A 24,015-nucleotide genomic window follows, 5' to 3' on the forward strand; every position below is an offset into this window, starting at 1 on the left:
AATGAAACTTTTTAATTTTCAATAATAGAAAGTCGCGATATGTTCTGTGTATTTGTCAAGGATGCATCAATGTAATTAGTAAATATTGGCCACCACCATTTTTTGTCACGAACTCTTATTCTGTTATTGGTTACTAAATTGGTGCATAAATCAACTTCTCCCATTTTGGAATTGTGTTTTCAATAGGATGTAACTGATATTCAAAAACCTTTTTCCTGGAATTGTGTTTTCAATAGGATGTAACTGATATTCAAAAACCTTTTTCCTTTACGTTCTTGAATAATGGGAAATACTTTTTAAGGGCTGAATTTTTCCAGATGTTGAACCAACAGTTAGAACCGAATTGTTGTTCCATCGGACAAAAATTTTGTTTTTCTGTTCATAATGGAAACCATAATAGCCCCTGTGTTTCTTACGGACACATTTTATCATTTGTTATGGGCATATTTGTATGTGGTTTTTTTAATTGTTCCTGTAGCACTAAATCATTTATTTTTTAGATGACAGAGAAGTTGAAATCATACCTGATGGTTACGTTTTTTATGCATTTGAAGTTTCAGTTTTCTATTTTTTAAACTTTTTCATATGATTAGCATTGTTTTTAGAAGGCTGAAATCTACTTCTTATGTGCACTTATACATCCCCAGCAGTATTATTTGGTAAAATATCATTATTATTATGCAAAGCATTATGATTCCCTTCTGCTTTGTCACTAGCTTCTGCAATTTCTGATGAAACAAACACAATATCGTTTCATTCTGGTCATTATCATCATATGTTTCTTTATCAAAAAGTCTTTAAAGGACTTCTTTAATGTAAGGTACCTGGTTGTCTGTCAACCAGGGTATCTAAAGGCATGAGTAAATAAGGAGAATACCCTCTTCCCGTTGGCGTTGCACTAATGCAACACCTATTTTCGATTACATCTCCACACAAATACAAACAGCTGATTGATGAAATTTTCTTATAAGAGGTGACCTTGGCTGAAAATAGATCACCCCTAAAGATGGCGATTCTTTTGTTAATTTTTTTCAGCAAAAATACCTGGTCAAAAATTTTAATTAAATTTTGTGTCAAGTACGAGACTAATTATGAGGTGTATTCAGAAACTAAGTACCGTAAAAAAAAAAAAAAAAAAAAGTAAAACAATTTTTGCGAATCCAATTTTATTTTTACATGAAAATACATGTCTTAAACTATTTTTCAACATAGTTTCCGCCAATGATTAAACACTTGTCATAGCGGGTGACCAGTTTTTGTATACTATCATCAAAGAAACTTCCCGGCAGTTTCGATAACCACGACTCCACAGCATTTTTCGTGTCATCGTCAGATCCAAAGCGCTTGCCACCAAGCTCGCGCTTCATGTGCAGGAACAAGTGATAGTCGGACGGCGCCAAGTCCGGGCTGTACGGCGGGTGATCGAACTGCTCCCAATGAAACTGTCGAATTAATGATTGAGTGACACCAGCAGTATGGGGCTGAGCATTGTCATGGAGCAACACAATTCCTTTACTGAGCATTCCTCTTCGTTTTTTTTTTTTAATGACACGCCTTAGTTTTGTTAAAGTCTCACAATATCGTGCCGCATTAATGGTTTCACCTCTGGGAAGAAATTCAGTAAGCCTTTCCTATCCCAGAAGACAGTGCACACGATTTTTTGTGATGACATTGTCACTTTGAACTTTTGTTTTTTTGGAGAATGAGTGTGTCTCCACTCCATCAATTGTTGTTTCGATTTTGGTGTGAAATGACACACCCAAGTTTCATCACCTGTCACAATTTGGTTTAAAAAGTTTTTTCCCTCATCACTGTACCGCGTGAGAAATGTCAAGGCACTACCAAGTCGCTTTGTTTTGTGAACATCAGTGAGCATTTTTGGAACCCATCGGGAACACAGTTTGCGATAATTGAAGTGGCCAGACACAATTTCGAACAAAACAGTACATGAAATTTGTGGAAATGCCCCTGAAAGAGTTGTCATTGTGAAGCGTCTGTTCTCATGAATTGCTTCATAAACTTTCCTTACCAAATCATCGGTGACAACAGAAGGCCGACCACTCCGAGCCTTGGCGTGGACATTTGTTCGACCTGCATTAAACATTCTTACCCACTTTCTCACCATTCCGTCACTTATCGCGTATTCACCATAAACTTCTGTCACTTGACGATAAATTTCGGCCGGTTTAACATTCCTCACATTCAAAAATTTAATCACTGCACGAATCTCACGGTCAGCAGGAGAACTAATTGTCTTAAACATTTTGAATGTGCACAGCAAACTGAAAACACAACATAGAACAACCAAAATGGCGACAATTGAAAGTCAGTGAACAAGAAAGACTAGTGCGCATGCCCGTGACGCCTACCACAGCGCTGCGACAGTGCTAGAATGAAACGGTACTTAGTTTCCGAATACGCTACGTATTATGAACAAAATTATTGTTGAATATAAACATTTTTATAAAGAAATAATCTTCATAATATTCCCTACAAAAAAGCATATGCTGGTAAAAAATATCTTTGGTAGTTATGCTTTTGTACACATTTATTTTGACCGTTGCATTAACACAACACCAGCGGCTAATTTGTTAAGAAAATTCTGCATCTGAAAAATGATTTCTTTTATCATTTAAGTATAAAACAGAATCTTGCTTCAAAAATTTTTTTTCTTGTATAAATTACTTAAGTTTTTTGATGACATGAAGGTCAAATTATATGAATTATTATTTGATTTAATTATATGATATGTATTGATAAATGTTTTAAGTGGAAAATGAAAGAAGCGAAAATTAAATTCTTTATCTACTACAGAAGAATGTGATGAAACTAAGAACGTTTCTTTCTGTAATAATATGATTCATGCAAATTAGTTATCTAGAAATCACTTAAGAACATTTTTTGATTTCAGGTAGTCAACCAATTAAAAAGTACATGCTTTGAAACAAATTTTTAGCTAGAGTGAACTAATGAAAATAAAAAAGAATGAAAAGTGTATTTATATTATACCCATAATCTTGCCAAACTATCTAAAACATCCATGAAATTCCAACAGCAAATAATTTATATGGCCTTCATAAAGCAAAATCCTGACTAAATAACTGATATATGAAATAAAGATTGTGGGATCCCAAAAGATATTTGATTTGTGTTAAAGTGTTATATAAATATAAGGTATTTTTTGTCAAATAGATTGGGATATATTAGAATAAAATGAAGTGATGAATGCAAGTGACGTACACAACTATTTATCATTTCACAAATGAGCAACTGTAGAACATTAATTTGAATTAAATCTTCAAGTTATTGAAATTGAGAGGTTAAAGAAAGTAAATGGTAGAAAAGACAGATGCTTAAATTAGTGAAATTTTCAAAATGTCAGAAATTCTGAAAGGAAAAGCAGCTTGAGATTAAAGATTAATAATTTTGGTCCCAATCTTGCTGTCTTTTATACCAGTGAAATAATTGTCCCCTTTCTTTAAAAAAATATATATATATATATATTGGGATCTGGGCACTTAAGGTATCTCATATTTATCAATCCTGATAAAATTAAGGAGCATCAATGAATCCAGTCAGTTTGCTGTAGATTTCTGTCATATGTTCAAGTGATGTAATAAATTTGTTTAAAGAATATATTTTTAATATGCGGTCTTGTCAGTGAAAGCCTAAAATAAGCATTGATTGTATATAGTTTTAGTGCCTTTTGACTGAGTGTAGCAGTGCAAAATTAAAAACTAATTTAATTATTCTGAGATTTTTTGTGTTATCTTTTTTCCTTGTTGATAATAACTGTCTTGTAATTTGCTTCTGTTATAAAGTTTTATAATAAGTGTATTGTAGTAACCATATTGTTAATGTATTGTAGTAACCATAAAATGTTGCAGGAATTTTTCTCCTATTTATTTATAATTAATGTACTTGAATAGTTTTTCAACTGAGAATTGCAATTGAGCTCTCAGTTTTAAATAATCAGTTTTACTGTATTAATAGTATTGCCTTTAAACATTAAAAAAGTATTGTTAATTTGAGGTAATTTGAATAGTTAGTCAATTGAGAACTGTAACTGAGTTCTCTCAGTTATTACTATTATCAATTTGGCAATATTAATTATAATGCTCTGGAGAAAATTTCAAATATTATTTGTTAATTTGATGTAGAGTGTATTCTGTTCTAACAAAAAGTGTTGTTCATTAATTATGTAACTTTTCATATTGTGTAATTGTATTTTTACAATGAAAATCTTTGCAAAGATTCATGGAATTGTATTTGTAGAATGTTGTAATACCTTATGTCATAAGAGATATTAGCAAAACTGTGAGAAATTCAATTTAAATTGTGTTAAATATTTTGTATGTGATATTAATTTGTACTTTTATTTTCAATTAGATCATGAACTCTCTTTTGAGTTTACTGTTGGCAGTCAACCACGAAGTGTGATAGTAAAATCTCGGCGAAAATTAAATTCGGGTGAATGGCAACAAGTATGGGTAGACCATGATATGCATCATATGCGGTTCACTGTCAATTTAGATTCTGCAATGGTGGATTATGGAGAATCACATGGTGTGGGACCATTTGAAGGACCTCTGTATGTTGGTGGCGTCCCAGAGTAAGTTAAAGATTGTTCTAAATTTTAATGCAATGATTTAGAGTTTTACATTATATAGACATTGATATGCATTAAAAAATTAATGTATATGTAATGAAGCAAACTTAGCTATACTGATTGCACAGATATTAAAGATGCAGATACTGTTATATTGTAAAAGCGTATATAGCATAAATATGTACAATCTTGATCCATAATGAAGAGCAAAACTGACATTAAAGGCAGATTCTTTATTTCACTAAACATTTTATTGCCACAAACAAATTGGGCTGCTACATGCTTACACTTTTGGTAGCTCTGTAGTAAGAAGAGAGTAAGTAGTAAGCAGCAGTCCAACTAGGGTGAGCTAAAGAAAGCTTGTGTTGATGATGAAATCTTAATTCATAATGAGTTAGTTTTGGTTCTCAAAAATAAAATTTTAATGAAATTATTTATCTTAAGCAAAATATGTTCTTTTCTCCTTCATATCTCCAATACAGCAGAAAAAGACAAAACAATCTTTGTGTCATTTTTAAATAATCAAATGACTAATTTATTCTATTACCATGCTACCAGTTTAACATTTTAATGGTCATCAACAAGCTGAGGTTTCTTTCCTGTTATGCATCATGGTGAGCACAGACGAACACAGCTCACATTACTTATTTACTAAATACACTAAATTTATGATTGACAGATATCAGGTGTATTTGGGAAGAAAGAAGTGCTTAATCTCACTAGTACAAAAAGATTAAATTGCCACACAGCCTAGGTTAACTGAGGCATAGCTCCCACATGTTTCTGAAATGTTTGCACAGGGGGATCAACTAGCATATGTTTGTATTTAGCGATATACAATTGCTGCATATTATAGTTAGATTTCATTTGTGTGCAAACAACCTCTTTATTTCATTCTTTCATGGGATTATGATCCAAAGGATCGAACTGGCCATTCAGACATGCCAACAATGCCGATCCTAGTTCATTTGGCTGCACATGTGCAATTTAAAATTTGCTGCCATTTTATGCAGAAATGTAATGTGTTTGATAATCATTTAACTGCCCTTAAATTTGGCTGTACACCTTTTTGCCCCGTGCTAGGATTGGCCCTGCATGCCGAATTCATTATTATACACAAAGAAACATTTTAGATAGTCATTTCTATCCCTTTCCCCAGAGAGATGGTGTTATGTGTGCCCTTCTTCGAAATAGGTGGTGGATGTAAAGATGTACCGTAATTTCGCACGTATAGTCCGTGGACTATCTGTGTTTAAAATGCGAATTTTTGAAGCTGCGGACTATCTACCAGTGCGGATAATACGCTGGTTGTTCATGGTTAAAATCGTTGAAATTTAAAAAACACGCTGTCGTGAACTGCCGATGATCAAATATAAAAAAAGCGTGAGATTCCAAGAAAACATTCGTATGTATTGTATTCATAGTAAACCATAGAGCATAGTGGAGAACGAATGAGTAGTAGCAAGTAGAGCTCATAAAATCCAGGCTGGCGCATCAAGCAATGCCGTGATATGAGCACTCACTTAGCGCAACCAGAGTCTTGTATCCCAGTATCCTTTACACTGCTTTAGCGCAACTGCCGGGAGGGAGAAAAGTAGTTGATGCATTAATTCGGTTTTTAGGAGCCTTAGTAGCAAGTACCTGGAGTACAAAAAAAAAAGTGTGATTCGTTTACTTATAGCGTGATTTGGCAACACCGAGTGAGTGGGGTCGAAAGTCACATTTCATTACCACTTATCACGAGGAGAGCACGCTGCACAGTGTTTTATTTTCGTATTTTGTCTTTCATCTTTGATAACGTTGATGAAACATTGCCAGAGTTTTGCTGTTGAGTTTAAACTCAAGGTAGTTGAGAAAGCTGAAAAAGATTGAAATAGAAAAGTGGGCTGTTATTTTGAAGTGAACGAGAAAGCGGTGAGAAATTGGCGCAAACAAAAGGATGTGTTAAAAAGCATGGGAAGAAAGTGATCCAATCAGCACAGAAAAGTAAAATGGACAGCTTTAGAGGAAAATTTACTGAGATGGGTTCTCGACCCAAGAAATGCCGGATGCTCGAGATGGGTTCTCGACCAAAGAAATGCCGGATGCTCCATTTCAACAGTTAAAATCCATCTCTGAGCAAAGTCCATGGCAGAAGAGATGCAAATAATGGATTTCAAGGGAGGAATAAATTGGGTTTACCGCTTCATGCGTCGTAAAAACTTGAGAGTTCGCAGCAGAACGACAATGTGTCAGGCTGTTCCGGACGACGTAAATGAAAAAAAAAAAAAGCTTCTTTCCTTCAGTTTACAAGGAAAGTTATCTCAGAAGGGAAATATTCCCTAAAAAATATTATAAATATGAACGAAGTTCCATTAACATTTGATTGCCCACCGAATCACACCGTCGATACTTGTGGCGTGAAAACAATATCAGTAACAACAACTGGTCAAGAAAAGACCCAATTCACAGTGATGCTCGCCTGCTGTGCTGACGGCACAAAGTTGAAGCAGCTCTTAATCTTTAAGAGAAAACAATTTGCAAGGAAAATTTTCCTCGAAGCGTCGTAATATGGTGCAATGAAAAGGGTTGGTGCAACGAGGACATTATGCTCGATTGGTTTCAAGAAGTTTGGAAGAAGAGAGAAGGTGCCTTTTTCAATTCCAAAGGAGTACTAATTATGGATTCCATGAGGGCGGAGCGTGTGTAAAGGCGGAAGCTAAAAAAAATAACGGTGCTGAACTTAGTGTTATTCCAGGAGGTTTAACAAAAATCCTGCAACCTCTGGATATTAGCGTGAACAAAGTTTCAAGTCCCACGTATTTGCTTGCTGGGAGATCTGGATGTCGGAAGGTTTACATACTTCCACAAAAGGAGGAAATATGAGACGCGCTTCATACACTGAAGTTGCCGAATGGGTCGATAAATCCTGGAAAAGTGTTAAAGTGTCAACCATCCGATCGGGATTTATAAAAGCCAGGATTGTTAGTGAAAGTGAGGAAATCACTGACAGTGAAGGTAGTAATGCTGAAAATGAACTTTTGGGACTGTGTATGTATCCAAATGATCAGAAGGTTGTTGATGCTTGTTCCTTGATCTATTGTACCAAGATATTTTACTGTACATTTATTTACAATTTATTTTAAGTCGTATGCGACCTGGCATATTTACAAGCATTATGCCTCCTGGCATGTACATAATAGGCATATTCTGCCACCTGGCATTTGAATTGATACATCATACTAGTTTTCTGCCACCTGACAGATACGATGCAATTACCTCAATTAGCGGTAATACGCCCGACATTTTGGCGTGTCCGCTCCCTTACGTTCTGTTACGCAACTAACTTTTTGTGCAGTGCGTCCTCTGGGCACAAATCACCGAGGAGGCCAAAACATCCCCCCCCCCGATGAATTACATTCTTCTTAATATAATCTTCAATATATGCAAACAAGTAAATGAAAAATATAGAAACTGAAAACATACAAAGACCTTCAAAAAGTATAAAATTACATGTTACACTTACCAATCTTCTAGCAAAACATCTTATATCGTACTATATTGAAACGTTAACTATGAGGGTTAAACTAGAACAAACAAATAAAATTATTAGTACAATAAGAAATGAAAATAATAATAAAACATATTCAATATGAAACAAACACTTAAGTTAATGTTCTTCAACTGGTAAAAGACACAGTTTGGTAACAGGACGTTTAATGTCCCCGTGCACAGTTTTTAGTCTAACCACTCGGACATTATTGTCTCTTCCAGAAAACACTTCTATTACTCGCCCGAGTTTCCAACGTAATGAAGGCATATTATCTTCTTTAATGATAACCAAGTCATTTAGACGAATATTTCTGCTAGGCTGTCTCCATTTGCTATGCTGCTGTAGTTGGCACAGGTACTCTTTAGACCACCGCTTCCAAAACCCTCGGAACATCTGCTGTGTTAGTTGCCATCTTTGCAATGGAGACACTCGTACTTCGGTTAAATCTTGTTCCAGAACAGCTGTTAAAGAAGTCCCTATAATAAAGTGTCCAGGAGTCAAAGCTATCAAATCATTGGGATCACTGGAGACCGGTGTTATTGGCCTCAAATTTAAGCATGCTTCAATTTGTGCAATTAGAGTTAGAAACTCTTCATAAGTAAAAATTTGAGTTCCAACACATTTCTTTAGATGCAGCTTCATAGATCTAACAGCTGCCTCCCATATACCACCATGATGTGGAGCAGCTGGAGGGTTGAATATCCACCTTATGTTTTCATTTGCTAACCACCTTTGAAATTCTGAGGTTGACTGGACAGATGAAACTGCTTCCTTGAGGATTTTATTTGAACCTATAAAATTAGTTCCACAATCACTTCTTATTTCTTGAGGTTTTCCTCTCCTCGAAGCAAATTGTTTTAGAGCAGCTAGGAATGCTTCACTTGATAAGTCGCTAGCAATCTCTAAATGGATAACCTTTGTAACTAAACAAACGAAAATACAGATATAACATTTAATTGGTCTTATACCTCTTCCCCTTTTCATTTTCACAGAAAATGGGCTGGCATATCAACGCCAACCTTTGACAAGGTTCTACTTGGAATCACTCTACTTGCAGGTAGTTCTCCCATTAATTGAATAGATGTTACTGCTCGTACTCTGCAACATTTTATGCATTTCCAAATGCATTTTTTAATTTCATTCTTTGCACTTATTATCCAGTATTTCTGTCTTATTGCGGATAACATTAAATGCAACCCTCCGTGTAAATGTTTTTCGTGATAATGCTGTATCATTAATTTTGTGAAGTGATTATTATTTGGCAATATAATGGGATGTTTACTTTCTCTGGTGATTTCTGCGTTTCTTAATCTACCTCCTACTCTTAAAATTTCGTTTTCATCTAGAAATGGATTAAGTGAAATGATTTTGCTTTTAGTTTTAATCTGTTGTTCTGTCTTTAAAGCCTTAATTTCTTCTGAAAATTCATTAAGTTGAACATTTCTTATAATAAATTCTGAAGCCTTCCGTAACTCATAGGCGGTAAGCACACCAGATTGCTTTTCACGAGCGGATTTACAGTTGTTCACGAAGCGCAGAACATAAGCCATTATTCCCAGTACTTTGGTTAAATCTCCGTACAGTTCAAGATTTAGTAATGGTTCTGTAGATTCCACAAGTGTTTTCAAAGTAACACATTTATGTTCTTCACTAACGTTTTGCAAGTCAGCTTCGGTATTCATTTCGTTTATGTGATGTCGAATATCTACTTCTGAAAGCCAGGGTGGCCCAGAAAACCAATCACTATCATTAATTATAGTTTCAGCATCCATCCCCCTCGTAAGTTTATCAGCAGGATTTGTCTTCCCACTGCAAAAATACCAGTTGTTTAAAATTGTTTTCTCCTTGATTTCTACCACACCATTTCTAACAAATTGTTTCCACTCGTTGGCAGATCCCTTGATCCAGTGAATGCAAATTTGGGAATCAGTCCAGTAAAATATATTTCCCTTATCCAACTGCATAAATATCGATTGCAAATACGAACCTAATCTTGCAGAAATTAATGTTCCAAAAAGTTCAAGCCTAGGGAGTGTTACCCTTTTTAATGGAGCCAAACGAGATTTCGACATTATGAAACTTGTTTTATATTTATTTTTCTTCTTAAATCTAAAATATGCTACGGCACCATAACACTTGGGACTGGCATCAGAAAATATGTGAACTTCTATAAACTTCCAACACATATCACTGAAGTACTGTCTGGGAATTTCGAAAAACTTTATTTTTTCAACTTCTTTTAACCATTCCTGAAATATGAATTCTGCATCAAGGAGAACACTTTCGTCCCATTGAATACCCTTTTCCCACATAGTTTGCATTAAGAGTTTAATTCGAACAGTAAATGGATTCATAATTCCTAAGGGATCAAAGAGCATACCACATGCTGCTAAAATGATGCGTTTAGTTACTTTGAGATTTTGTAACTTCTCAAACTGAGATACATCTATTTTCAAATTATCATTGACATTGTCCCAGATAAGACCTAAAACTTTCAACGGTACCAAATAGTCTTCAGATGTTTCACGAGAGTCAATTCCATTAAGTTTCCATAGTTCATTCAGCTCAGGTGAGTTTGAAACCCATCCACGTAGATTCATACTGGCCTCGCTAAGAATGAAAATCATGTCCTTGCTTAAATGTAAGGCCTTTGCTACATTAACTGTCCCAGAAATTAAATCATCTACGTAAAGCTCTTTTAACATACTGCATGCCTCTTTGTAGGCATCTTCATACTTTTTTAAATGCAGTCTTACTGTAGCTGTTAATAAATAAGGTGAGCACTTGACCCCGAAAGGAACTCGATTGTGTTGGAGAACTTGTAAGTTGGGATTACTGTGATCGAGATTTGACCCTTCTTCATTTATCCACAAAAACTTTAAAAAATCCCTATCTTCTTTAGCTAAGCCTACCTCTAAAAATGCACGCTGAATGTCGGCACAAAACGCAATTGAATGTACCCTGAATTTAATGATAATCTTTAGCAAATCAGGATTTAAATTAGGTCCACTTTCCAAACAATCATTAAGTGATAAATTTCCCTTACTTTTAGAAGAAGCGTAAAAAACTATTCGAACCTTTGTAGAATCCTTCTGCTCGTGCACTACCGCGTGATGAGGCATGTAATACCCCGTTTTCAAATTACCATTTAAATACGTATCTACTCGTTCCACTATACCATCTCTCAAGTGTTCATTAATTATCTCATTATATTTTAAATATAGCTCGCTATTTTTCTGAAACCTATTATTTAAAAATTGTAAACGCTGTTTCGCGATTTCATAATTGTTATTTAAACCTTCAACACCCTCTTTCCACAATAATCGAGTTTCATACCTTTTATTTTTGTAAGTTGTATTTCGTTCAAATGACTCTAAAATTTCTTTATCTGATAGAGATATTTCTTTATCCAAACTTATCCCAATTGCTTCTAATTCCCATAATTTTTTAACTCTTTCATAATCTAAGTCCTCATTTACAACGGTTATATGATTAACTCTTGCGACCTTACACTTTGATCCTTCGTCCTTGCCTTGAATCACAAAACCGAAAGTGCTTTCTGTTGCGACTAATTTTTTACAAATCTTCACGTTTCGTTCTCCTAAAATTTCCCAAATATAATCTGAACCTATTAATACTTGAATTTCATCACTCGTACCAGCATCTGCTAATTCTATTCCCTTCTCAAACGCCATCTTTCGTATCCACCGAGAAGGAACTTTTTCTTGCCCTAGTGTTATAGAATCAATGACTATTGCGTTAATATTTATCTTTTTACTGGGATGGCTTACATTTTGCAATACGATTTTTATGATATCATACAAGCACTCTTTTGCATCTTTGCATCCAAATGTGAAAATAATAAGCACTTCTTTATTAATAATTTTCAACCCCAGTGAATCAACCACTTCTCGTAAGATGAATGACTTTGTTGACCCTGAATCTAGCATACAACGTAATACCTTTTCGTTCCCCCCTTTACACCTAACTGTTGCCGAAAACGTCTGTAAAAGAACGGAAGTCGGTGGTTTAATTTTGTTATTATTTTCATTACATAAGAGGGAAAGAGAAGCTTCAGGGATTGGCGTTTGTTTTGTCTGATTGGAAGTATCCGTCTCTAAACCTTTCGATGCGGCGTCACATATTAACGAATTATGTAAACCTTGGACATTGCACAGTCTGCATTTTTCATCTTTATGAGCACAGAAACGCCTTGGATGCCCTTTCGAAAAGCAAATAAAACATAAACCTCAATCCATTAATGCCTTTCGGCGAGCCTCTAAATCAAGTGCGCAATCATGATTCATATGACAAGCAGATAAACAGAATATACAGACATTTTGATTCTCTTTGTTAGACGGGGTAGAGAACTTTCGATTTGGATTAAAATGTGATTTTTGAAAGTATTTAGAGGGAGTTTCGCTTTGACTAGTTAATACTGAAGCACCTTGCTTATTCGTACTGTAAAAATTTCTTTTAGAATGCATGTAAGATTTATTTTGATAACCTTGATGGGAACTTTTGTTTCGTATTGATGTTTCATTTACATCAAAATTCTTAGAACGTGCTAACATCATTGATGTTTCCCTACATTCCACTTCCGTTTTCAAGAACGTTAGTAGTTCATTAACATCGAAATTTTGTTTATCACTTCTTTTCCTAGTGAATTCTAGAGTTAAATTCTCGGGTATTAACTTTAACAAAATAGGGGATAATAAATGTCCATAAGAACCACTAGTAACATTTAAAAAATTTAAATTCCTTATTTGTATTTCTATATCGTCATAAAGCTTCCTCAAAGAAGCCGTATTTCCGGAATATTTTACAGATTCTAAACTCAACAATTTATTCATATGCGCATTAATTAGCAGGTCATCTCTGCCGAAACGGTTTTTTAGTATATCAACAGCCACCGTATAGTTTTCACTAGTAAAAGTTAATCCACTAATAGCATTTAAAGCTAAACCTCCCAAAAGCGATTTTAAATAACAAAACTTGTCAACCGAACTGAGACTTTCGTTTTGGTGAATGGAATTACTAAACTGATTCCAAAATTCAAGCCAAGAACAAGGATCACCGTAATATTTTGTAATCGTTAATTTTGGCAATTTTAAAGTATTAACTTCACAAGTTTTCAACTTCGGAGATATAGTTTCCTCACTAGAATTTCTAGATTCAACTTTACACGCGTTTTTTCTTAATTTTTCCTGAATTTTACATTTAAAACTTATAATTCTTTCCTGATATTCCTGCACGGAAATTACTTCTCTTTCCAACTCCTGTTCCGTAATTATAAGTTTTTCAATCTCAGAATCGTATTGTTTCAACAACTGCGATTTTTCAAGTAACATTTCGAGTAATTCTTTTAATTTCTCATCCGCGGTTTCACCCTCTTCTAACAATGCAGGATCTATTTTACTCATCAACTTAGTAGTTAAGCTACGCGTCACCGTATGCAACTTCTTTGCCTTATTCATAGCCTCCATTTTACCATTAGATTCTATCAACTATAATAATCACCAAGATTTTTATTCAACAATTCTATTCAAAACTGGAAAAATGGAAAAGGGCCTACCTCGAATTTCTTCTCATTAAATCCTGGCTTTTCAGTCATGAACTCACTAATTTTCTTCGTCCATTCTTCATCTCCACAAATCATGTCCGAGTCACCAGAAAAAATGTGTACGTATCCAAATGATCAGAAAGTTGTTGATGCTTGTTCCTTGATCTATTGTACCAAGATATTTTACTGTACATTTATTTACAATTTATTTTAAGTCGTATGCGACCTGGCATATTTACAAGCGTTATGCCTCCTGGCATGTACATAATAGGCATATTCTGCCACCTGGCATTTGAATTGATACATCATACTAGTTTTCTGCCACCTGACAGATACGATGCAATTACCTCAATTAGCGGTAATACGCCCGACATTTTGGCGTGTCCGCTTCCCTTACGTTCTGTTACGCAACTAACTTTTTGTGCGGTGCGCCCTCTGGGCACAAATCACCGCAATCACCGAGGAGGCCAAAACAGGGACACTCTTCCCGAAAATATATTAGAACTGTTTAATTCTGATACCGATGAATCGGACTTTGAAGGTTTCCGTGAATGTAGTAGAATGTGTGATTAATTAATATATTTAAACTGATGATCTATAATCCGGAAAAACCTCAAGTTTCTAAACTCAAGATATCTTGTGATACTCAAGTTTCTAAACGCAAGATATCTTAAAGGTAAACATTTCAGATTTTTTTTTTTCGTGACTGCAGACTTTATAAAACATAACATCAAAAACAACTTTCTTTTTTGGGATATGAATTCTTTTGTTAGATGGTGCTAAATTTGCCAACTTATTAATATTTATAAATATATCATTGATAAATATCATTGAAATAATGATACTATTTTGGAATTGTATTTAAGAAATAGTATTGAAATAAAAAGTTTTTATTTTTGCCTGTCATATTTTAATATGACTTAACTTTCTATTTTTTGAAGGCTTAGGAATATTTTTTTTCTGAAAAATAAACAAGATGGTAAATGCTGTAAAGCATAGTTTTCAAAATACTTTTTAGCAAAAGCAAAAAAGGGGTACAGTAATTGTATAAAAATTAAATTCATCCTTTGTCTCCTGTATTTTTTCAAGGTAAGAGTTTTTTTCCCTGTATAATTATATGAGAATATTCAAATGTATATCAGTTTTCTATGTTAAATTCACTTGACACATATCTTTCCTGAATTCTCTTTCAAAAGTCTTCTTGCCTTTTGCTGTTATATCTTTTCTATCTTAGGCCATGTATCCTAGAGGTTGAGAAGGATTTGAAGGCAAGATTTATAGACCAACGATTTGAAAAAATTTCAGAAAGATGTCTTCGTGGTATTAACACACAATGAACATTTTTTTGAGGGGGGGGGGAACTTTTGGAAGAGCGGGAAAACAAAATCATTTGAATTTTCTTCTTTCAGTGCAAGAAGTCTTTCTCTTAACATGTTTTTTCCCCCCATGTATTTTCTCTCTTTCTCTCTCTCTCTCTTTTTTTTTATTACGCACAAACATGGAAAATAGCAAAAATTGTTCTAATCTTTTTGCATGTACCTGGATCTGTATAAGGGAATTTTTCTATTAATAAAGATATTGAAAACTGACAGTTTGAAAGTTTCATCTGGTATATCTCAGTACACCATACACAGGGCTGGCACTAGGCATTTTGCTGCTTGTTGCAACATATGTGGGCCCTAAATTTTGAAAATTTTACCATCTGTAAATTTTGTTGCTTAGTGTTTCACTAAATTCTAAAAATTCTGCCACCCTGACTATATTGTTGTATTGTAATTCTAAAGACATCTTATTAAAAATAATATAAAATTAGCAGTTACTTTGCATTTCAAATACAAACTGGTTTTTTAGAATAATAGAAACCTTTAATTAAATCTGAAAATTGTAAAATAAAGAGAAAACGTTTTGGGGAAAAAATTACTTTCATAAAAAGAAAGAAAATTGTTCTTCAAAGGTATATTATTGAAACAGTAGTAAATTAGGAAATGAAAGAAAGACTGCTTTTGGAACATTACTTTGTTTATTGAAGCATTTAAATATAGAAAAGTATGTTAAATAGAAGGAAATTAATATAAATTAACCAAAATATCTGGAAAATTTTCAAATTAAAAAGAAGCATGAATATTTTGTTTTGTGTATGGTTTGTAATTTTTAACCTGTAATAATCCTATTATTGCTTTAGAATCAGTGTCATAAATTATATCCATAATTATCCATTATTTTAAATGTTCTTAGATTATGATATTAATAATGCATTTTGTGAATATTTTTTATATAAATAAAAGAATTTTAATAATGATAATATAATCTGTCACAACTAAGGTTATCTAATTTAATTATTTGTAACTAACTACTTTCCCTTAGAATTTACCCTCTATGTTGTAAGGCAAGTTACTGCCTTTCCTTGATCCATACCATCCACGTAAGATACAACACAAAATTGTAAAAATTAACATAGAATTTTAATTTTTTACGGCTAATGAGGCTTAAGGTAATACAAAACAACTTCAATGGCCTATTGAAACTTTACAGTATATCAACTGGGTTACAGCACCACAACTATACACAGCTACAACACTAATTGGCTCATACACAGAGAAAACTAACTTTTACCATTTACCAATCATGACAATATTGTCAGCGGCTTTTCCCCTCAAGAAGGCAAGCAACCAAGCTTATGTTACAAACTGTAGTAATTATGATTTCTGATTTTAACCAGTGCCACTTGACATAAAATCTGCATAAACTTCTAGACTTAGCAATAACACAGTGAAACAAGACATAAACAAAAGAATCAATATAAAACTATTAGTAAAATATAAATAAAATGTCACTAATCTTCTTTAAAATATTTAGGAGTATTAGTATAAAATATAAATGTGTAAAAAATAATATAATTTAATGCTAATTATTTGATAAATCTTATAAATTTTTTTTTTTATCGAATTGGTTTTATAAAACCAGTTGAGAATATATTAGGTTATATATTAAGTATATTAAATATTAGGTTATGCTAATGCATCCTGCTTACAGATCTGTTTTATTCTGAGAATGGTATTACTGAAGTTTGGATGTAGATAATTGCATTAATTTATTTATTTTCCATTTGCTGATAGGTCCTTAATTTTTTTTGCACTGATGATTGTTAAAAATACATAATTTCTATGTGCAGAAGTGTGTACAAACCTTGAGGAAGTTCAGAGATATTTTATAGATTCAGATGTTGTACTAAGCCTGACATTTTAATCAATTGTTGTTCTACACTTAGCATACAGAAGTCTGTTTGTTTTGCTTTGTTCCTCCTTTTTCATAGATACCTGTTTTCAGTAGTAACACTGCTATTTCTGCAACATGTTATATGAGGCTTCATTTTTGGTGTAGTCTACCAACTATTATTTTATAATATTTATGAAAGCTGATGATTTTTGTGTTGGGAATAATTTATGGTTTAGTATTTGTCATGTTGAAGTAACTTAAAGCTAACTACCTGTCTGTCATGATTTTTAAAAAAATTGCTGTTTATAGCTAATTATACAGTATACATTTCTTTTCTATCATGTGACAGAAATCATATATGAACCCTCTTTGATTCTGTATAGAGTGTCATGTCAGACAGCCATGACTTTGAACATTCATAATCCTAGCTGCAATGCAAATTATGCAGCCTACTACATGAACTTCTACAACTGTTGATGAAAGATCTTGCTATTCTGGCAATAAAATCTTTCATTATTAAAAATAGGTCCCATCTCATTCTGTTCATTTCTGTGAAAACCACATAGCACTACTGAGTACAGTATTCAAATTGTTGGATTTTTACTTTTTCTCGTACTTTTAGATCATGTACTATGTCCTCTCATTTGCATGATTATTATTGGTAATTCATTCATTACAGATTTGATATTTTTTCCTCTTCTCTTTTATATCTTTTTAAATGCTTCTTTGAAATTAATGTATTTATTTATAAAAAGTTATAAATCATGATATTTAAAGAAATAAAAGATTGACTGTTAGAAGTTCTTCAACTGGGTGTAAAAAAAGGGTTTGAATTTTATATATATGGATATATCAGAGCATATTTTTTTTTTTTTTTTTTTACTTTGCCAAATAGAATTAGACTTTTTAACACATCATGTATTTCCTTTTTAAGGCATTTTATAATTTCTTTTTCATTTTTTTGAAGGCTTTCAGCAGGAGATTCGGCCATCAAAGAAGGTTTCATTGGATGCTTCAGAGGACTTGTGATCAATGATGTTGTAGTGGACTTATACAAGCATATGACTAGAAGGTAAGATTTTAATTAACAGTTTCTCTCCCCCTGAACATTCTGCATTTCATTTGACTTTATCTGTTTAGATAAAATTTATTACTAAAAATGAATAAATATATAAGTGTTCAGTTTTTTTAATTTGAAAGTGGCCCAGCTTTGCATTTTTTGAAGAGTTGAGCTATGTAAGAAGCCATTTTTTATTTGATGAGTTTATAATATAAGTAATGATTATTTATAATTATGGATCTGATTATGTGCTTTAGGCATTTCTGCAATTTTCAAAGAATATGGTAGAAATAAACCAAAATTTTTATCTGAAAGGTAAAAAGGATTTGTAGACAAAGAATCTTTGGAAGTGTATGACCTTTCATATTAGAAATATTATTTTCTATAAACTAAAGCTTTATTTCATTATGTTTCACAATCTTTAGTGTAAAGGAAAAAGAGCTAGCATTTATAAAACATAATTATTTGTTAAAAACTTCTATGTGTTATGCATATTTTGAGTGTGACTTCTAAGAGTCCCAATACAGTCAAAAGTCGTTAATCCGGACTCGTCAGGACTTCGGCGATTCCGGATTATAGATCATCAGTTTAAATCTCGTAAGATGGCATGCAGAAATTCTAAAATTAAAATTAAAAATATGAAACCGTAATTTATGAAATAAAAAACAATTATGATCTAAAGGGTATCAAAATTTACAAAAAAAAAAAAAAAAAAAAAAAAAAAAAAAAAAAAAAAAGCTTAATATTTATTTGTTTACTTTATTAAACATTTCTTTTAATGTAAGTTGTTTCAGTTGCTTCATTTTATGTGATAATACTTTCTCTTTAATTCTATAAACAGACATAATTTCTTGTTCAGTTACAAAGTCCCGCTGTTCAAGTCCCGTTAATTGCCAAGAATACCGACTAACTTGTCAATCGAAATTTTTTCATTTTCACTAACCTCTCTGTCACATTCTTCATGTCTTTATCCATTTTTTGCAGCAATTCCACTTTTTGTTTGTTGGACATCGAAACATACTTTCGTTTTGTAGATCCTTTGGAAGTTCCAGCATCGGAAATTCTATTTGACATAATCAAAAGTTCAAGTTTAATTTTATAAAATTGCTCTTACAGTCTGCAAAAAATAATAAGACGGATCCAATTCGAAGATTAAGTAACAACGCAATCATTAACATTAACTGAAATAGATAATTAGATAATTTTAGCTTATACCATCCGTTATACATTAAACGCGCAGGCGAAAACGTATTCTGCACTTGCGCACACGCATATGTGCAGTAGTCAAGGTCTTACGTGCACGCGAAAAACGCCTGTGCGCATGTGCCAACGCGGCGCATGCGCAGAAAGTTTTTAGCGTTGAGGTCCGGATTATGGGTGTCCGAATTAACGACTTTTGACTGTATTACAAAGAGCTTCACAACCATCAAGTGAAGATTTTATAAATATGTAATAAAAAAATGTTTTAGTTAAATTTCTCAAAGAGATATTAATTTTTTGAATTGAAATGGTTACATTCACATATTTCTTCTTCCAACCTGTAAAATAAAGCACATTATATTTTGCTGAGATGAGCTAAAAAGGGTAAAAACTACATGAATACTCTTTCTCGTTATCAGAAATACTGCTATTCCTGAGTTCAACTCCAAATTTATTTAAGGGATGCATTCAAAATGATATGTAAAACTGAAAATTAAGTATATTTTACTTTTGTATACAGTAAAGAAGCATTTAAATGTAAGGTTTATTACACAGTATGTTAATTAAATAATGAGACTGTAGTTGTTTTTAATCCATGTAAAGCTGTATTACATTTCAAAAAGTCATATCGCTTGTCCACACAAGAATTTTAACATTTTATGTTATTTGCTCAAAATCTGTAGAGAATCTTTAGATGGAAGTATGTATATCTTTTATTTTTATGTAAGAAATATGGGATAAATCTTCCCTGTGTTTTTTTTAATTTTATCTAAAACATTAGGTCATAGTCTAGCAGGTAAAAGAGTTTAGCATTATTAAAGTTTAAAAAAATGCAAACCTGAAACAGCTGTAAGCTTAACAATACAACAGGTTTACTATTTTAACTATTGTTCCTCTGGAAGTTAAAGTATAAATATAAAATCTTGTCTGTTATATGGGCAATTTAAAATGGCAATGCTAAATGTATGAAAAGAATTGTTATACATTTATTTCATCATAAATGAATGTCATGTAAAGATTTATGCACTTATTTAATAAAGAAAGACTTAATTATTCAAAGTGTAATTTTATATTTTAGCAATGATTTGCTTGAACAGGAGGCTTACAACAAATATTTTTCTCAAGTGGTAATACTTTTTATTAGGATAGGAAATCCAAGAACTGTAAATAACAAGAACCTCAAAGGTGCAGAGTTAAAAATTTTGTCTGTAGGGCGATCTGAAAAGAGAAGGGAGAAAAAGTTGAGAACCAGTAAATACAAATTTAGAATTGCAGCGAAAGTGAAGAAGTCTAGGTCAAATGGCCAAAATATTATTTATATAAATATTATAATGAAAGGAATATATTTTACTGCTAAGGCACAATTATTCCTTTGCCTTTTTTACTAATAGTATTGTTGCATATGTTGTTGGGTTTGTAATAGATTGAATCTACACAGAACCAATTGTAGCTTGATAAAATTTATTTTACAAAAGGAACACTTCACAATTCTGGAATTTTTCACAAAAATATTTGTACAGATCTTCTCAGTATTACAGAGTACAGTCAATAACTACGCCTCAAATTACTAAGAATGTTAAACACAATGCAAAGCAAAGTGCACCTAAAAAGGTGAAGCTTTTACGGAGGTGTCTCTGCACTCTAAACTCGCACTGAACTAAAGAAGTCTGAAACTGTTGCTCTCTCAGTCTTACATAGTTTTCTCCCCGCCACTAAAAAATCTCTAGTACTTTTCCCTCCTCGTAATTGAACTTGAGCCATATGGCTTCTTTAGTAGCTGCAGAAAGAGCCATATATTCGGCTTCTGTTGTACTAGTTGCAATGGTTGGTTGACGCTTACTACACCATGACACTGCACCACCTCCGATGAGGAAAACATATCCAGTGGTTGATCGTCGATCCCCAGCATCACCTCCATAGTTTGAGTCGCTGTAACCAAGGACATCAGCACTACGGTCCTTTGAAAAAGACAATGTAGCATCTGTAGTGGCTCGAAGATACCGCATGATGCGCTTGACAGCATTCCAGTGAACCCTTGCCGGATTATTGGAGAACTGGCTAAGGAAATTCACAGCATAAGTTATATCTGGCCGTGTTGCTTGAGCTGCATAAAGAAGACTCCCAATGGCAGCCTGATAAGGAACAGGTAGCTTTTGTTCCTTACTAGTTGGTATCTGCAGTTTAGATAACACTTGATTTTGGTCTAATGGTGTTTTTACACCATGAGATTCATGCATATTATATTTGCAAAGCATACTCTCTACATACTGTGTTTGACTAAGGCTAATGGACCCTTTAGTTCTATCTCGTTCAATTTTAATTCCTAAGCAATAATTTGCTGGTCCCAAGTCTTTCATTTCAAATTTTTCTTTAAGTTGTTGTTTTACCCAATTTTTAAGTTCTATGTTATTACTAAAAATGAGTAAGTCATCAACATAAATAGTAACAATAACAAGATCTTTATTTTCATTTATTTTAATATAGACACAACTATCAAAAGAACTTTGCCTCAGTCCCATTTCTATTAAACCCTTTTCTAACAGTTGGTACCATAGTCTACCACTCTGCTTTAAACCATCTAATGCTTTGTTTAATTTTAGGACCTTTCCCTTTAAGTTTTGCTTGTAAAATTCACTGAAACCGTCTGGAATTTTCATATAAATGTCTTCATTTAGAGTTCCCTGTACAAAAGCCATTACAGCATCCATTTGGTCAATTTCCCAATCATATATAGCTGCATAAGCTAATAAAACTCTTAATGTTACGTATCGGACAACTGGTGCAAATGTTTCAGTATAATCTATTCCCTCAATCTGAGAATAGCCCTTAGCAACTAAACGTGTTTTATATCTTTCAATCTTGCCTACTGAATTACATTTAATTTTGAAAACCCATTTACAATCTACAATGTTCTTATCATAAGGTTTATCTGTTATTTCCCATGTTTTGTTTTTAATATGGCCTAATATAGTCTCCCATATAGAATCCTTCCAATGGTTTGCATCATTGCCCCTTAATGCTTCATCAATGGTTTTCGGTTCAGAATACACACCATTTGTTGCTGCTGCCATAGCTTTAACAAAGCACATTCGATCTAAATTTGGCATTGGCATTTCTGGCATCCCGTCTGTGTCATAGTCCGTATAACTATTTCGGAATCTAAGTTTTCTGTTTCTAGTCAATGTAGGTAGCTCATCAACTACACTACTGTTATCATGGCTATCATTTTGAGCAGTATTATGTTCATCGTGATTAGATTTAACACTAGCATTAACTAATTCATGATCAGACTGAGTATTATCATTAACCATCCCTTCCAATTCACCGTTCTGATTATCAGCTATTGCATTCTCAGTATCTGAAAATGTCATAATCACGCTCCCACTGAATGAGGATTCATCATAGAATTTTGGCATATTACTTGCCTTTTTATAGTACATTTCATTTTCCAAAAATTGTACATCTCGTGCATTTATTATTTCATAAGTTTTGGGATCTATTAATCGATAGCCTTTTCTATCCTGACAGTACCCAACAAGCATTAATTCCTTTGCTTTTATATCCCACTTTTTACATTTTTGCTTTGGAATGTGAGCAAATGCACGACATCCAAATACTCTCAAGTATTCTAAATTTGGCTTATCCCCATACCATTTTTCATAAGGGGTCATACCTGCAACTGCAATAGTTGGAGATATATTTTTACAGTGATTTGCAGTTTGCACTGCTTCAGCCCAATAATTTTGATCAAGGTGAGCATCCACCAACATTGATCGTGCTCGCTCTACAAGAGTTCTGTTACTACGTTCAGCTACACCCATTTGCTCTGGTGTAAATGGAATAGATTTTTGATGCTGAATTCCATTTGATGCTAAATAGTTATCCATCTCATTGTTTACATACTCAGTACCATTATCTGAGTGTAAGATTTTGATTGATTTGCCAGTTTGCCTTTCCACAAATGCTTGAAATATTTTGAATTTTTCAAAAACTTCAGATTTATTTTTCAAAAAATAAACAAAAGTCATTCGCGACAAATCATCAATAAAACTAATAAAGTAGTGAGAACCACCAATTGATGTAACATTCATAGGCCCACACAGGTCACTATGTACTATGCCTAATAACTCTTTTGCACGCTTAGCTTTTCCCTTGGGAAATGGTTGTCTATGCATTTTGCCTTTAATGCATGACACACAATTTAACAATTTTCCGTTAAATGTAAAACCTTCGACCATATCTTTTAATCTGGTCATTCCTCCTTCACTTAAATGGCCCACTCTTTTGTGTAATAATTCATTTGAAATATTTTTATCAGTAATTAAAGCCCACTCATTACATAAATCAAGAGAATACAAATTATCTCCCATACCTGTTCCAGTAGCAACTAAATGTTTACCATCATACACAAAACATCTTTCACTTGTAAAAGTACTAACCATTCCAAATACTTTATTTAAATACTTAATGGACAGCAAATTGGCTGTTAACTTTGGAACGTATAAAACATTACTAAAAGTTACAGACTCCCTTTTTTTATTTGTAGATAAGAGGAAAGTTATTTTACCCTTACCTTCTACTTCTATTACTGAACTTCCTGTTTTTATTTGATGAATACTAGCATCCTGATAATCATCTAATAATTCTTTATGTGGAGTCATGTGGTAAGAAGCACAAGAATCCATGTACCAAATATTGGGATGTGGATTAGAATTAGCTACACTAATTTCCACTACATAAGCTTCTTCCCCTTTTTTATGTTTTAATCCAACATTAGACTTTTTGTTAAACTTGTTTTCATTATATCTATCCTTTTTGAGAGGTGACTTCTGACA

General features: G+C 33.1%; 2 protein-coding genes across 2 annotated transcripts in view; one reads left to right on the top strand and one right to left on the bottom strand.

The window, feature by feature from the left end:
* The window catches only part of LOC146998377 (axotactin-like), a 42,990-nt gene extending 24,956 nt beyond the window's left edge, over positions 1 to 18,034 (top strand). The window contains exons 9-10 of the mRNA XM_085812270.1: positions 4,390 to 4,612; positions 17,888 to 18,034. Of these exons, the coding sequence (XP_085668396.1) occupies positions 4,390 to 4,612; positions 17,888 to 17,996 (332 nt within the window). The 3' untranslated portion in view covers positions 17,997 to 18,034. The remainder of the gene's footprint in view (positions 1 to 4,389; positions 4,613 to 17,887) is intronic.
* Positions 1 to 24,015, bottom strand: part of LOC118192119 (serine/threonine-protein kinase ATR-like) — a 391,326-nt gene that overhangs the window by 81,891 nt on the left and 285,420 nt on the right. The window lies entirely within an intron of this gene.

Source organism: Stegodyphus dumicola, chromosome 2 (assembly GCF_044657685.1).
Source record: "Stegodyphus dumicola isolate Sdum_Otavi_A_Nest chromosome 2, ASM4465768v1".
Classification (NCBI taxonomy): Eukaryota; Metazoa; Arthropoda; class Arachnida; order Araneae; family Eresidae; genus Stegodyphus; species Stegodyphus dumicola.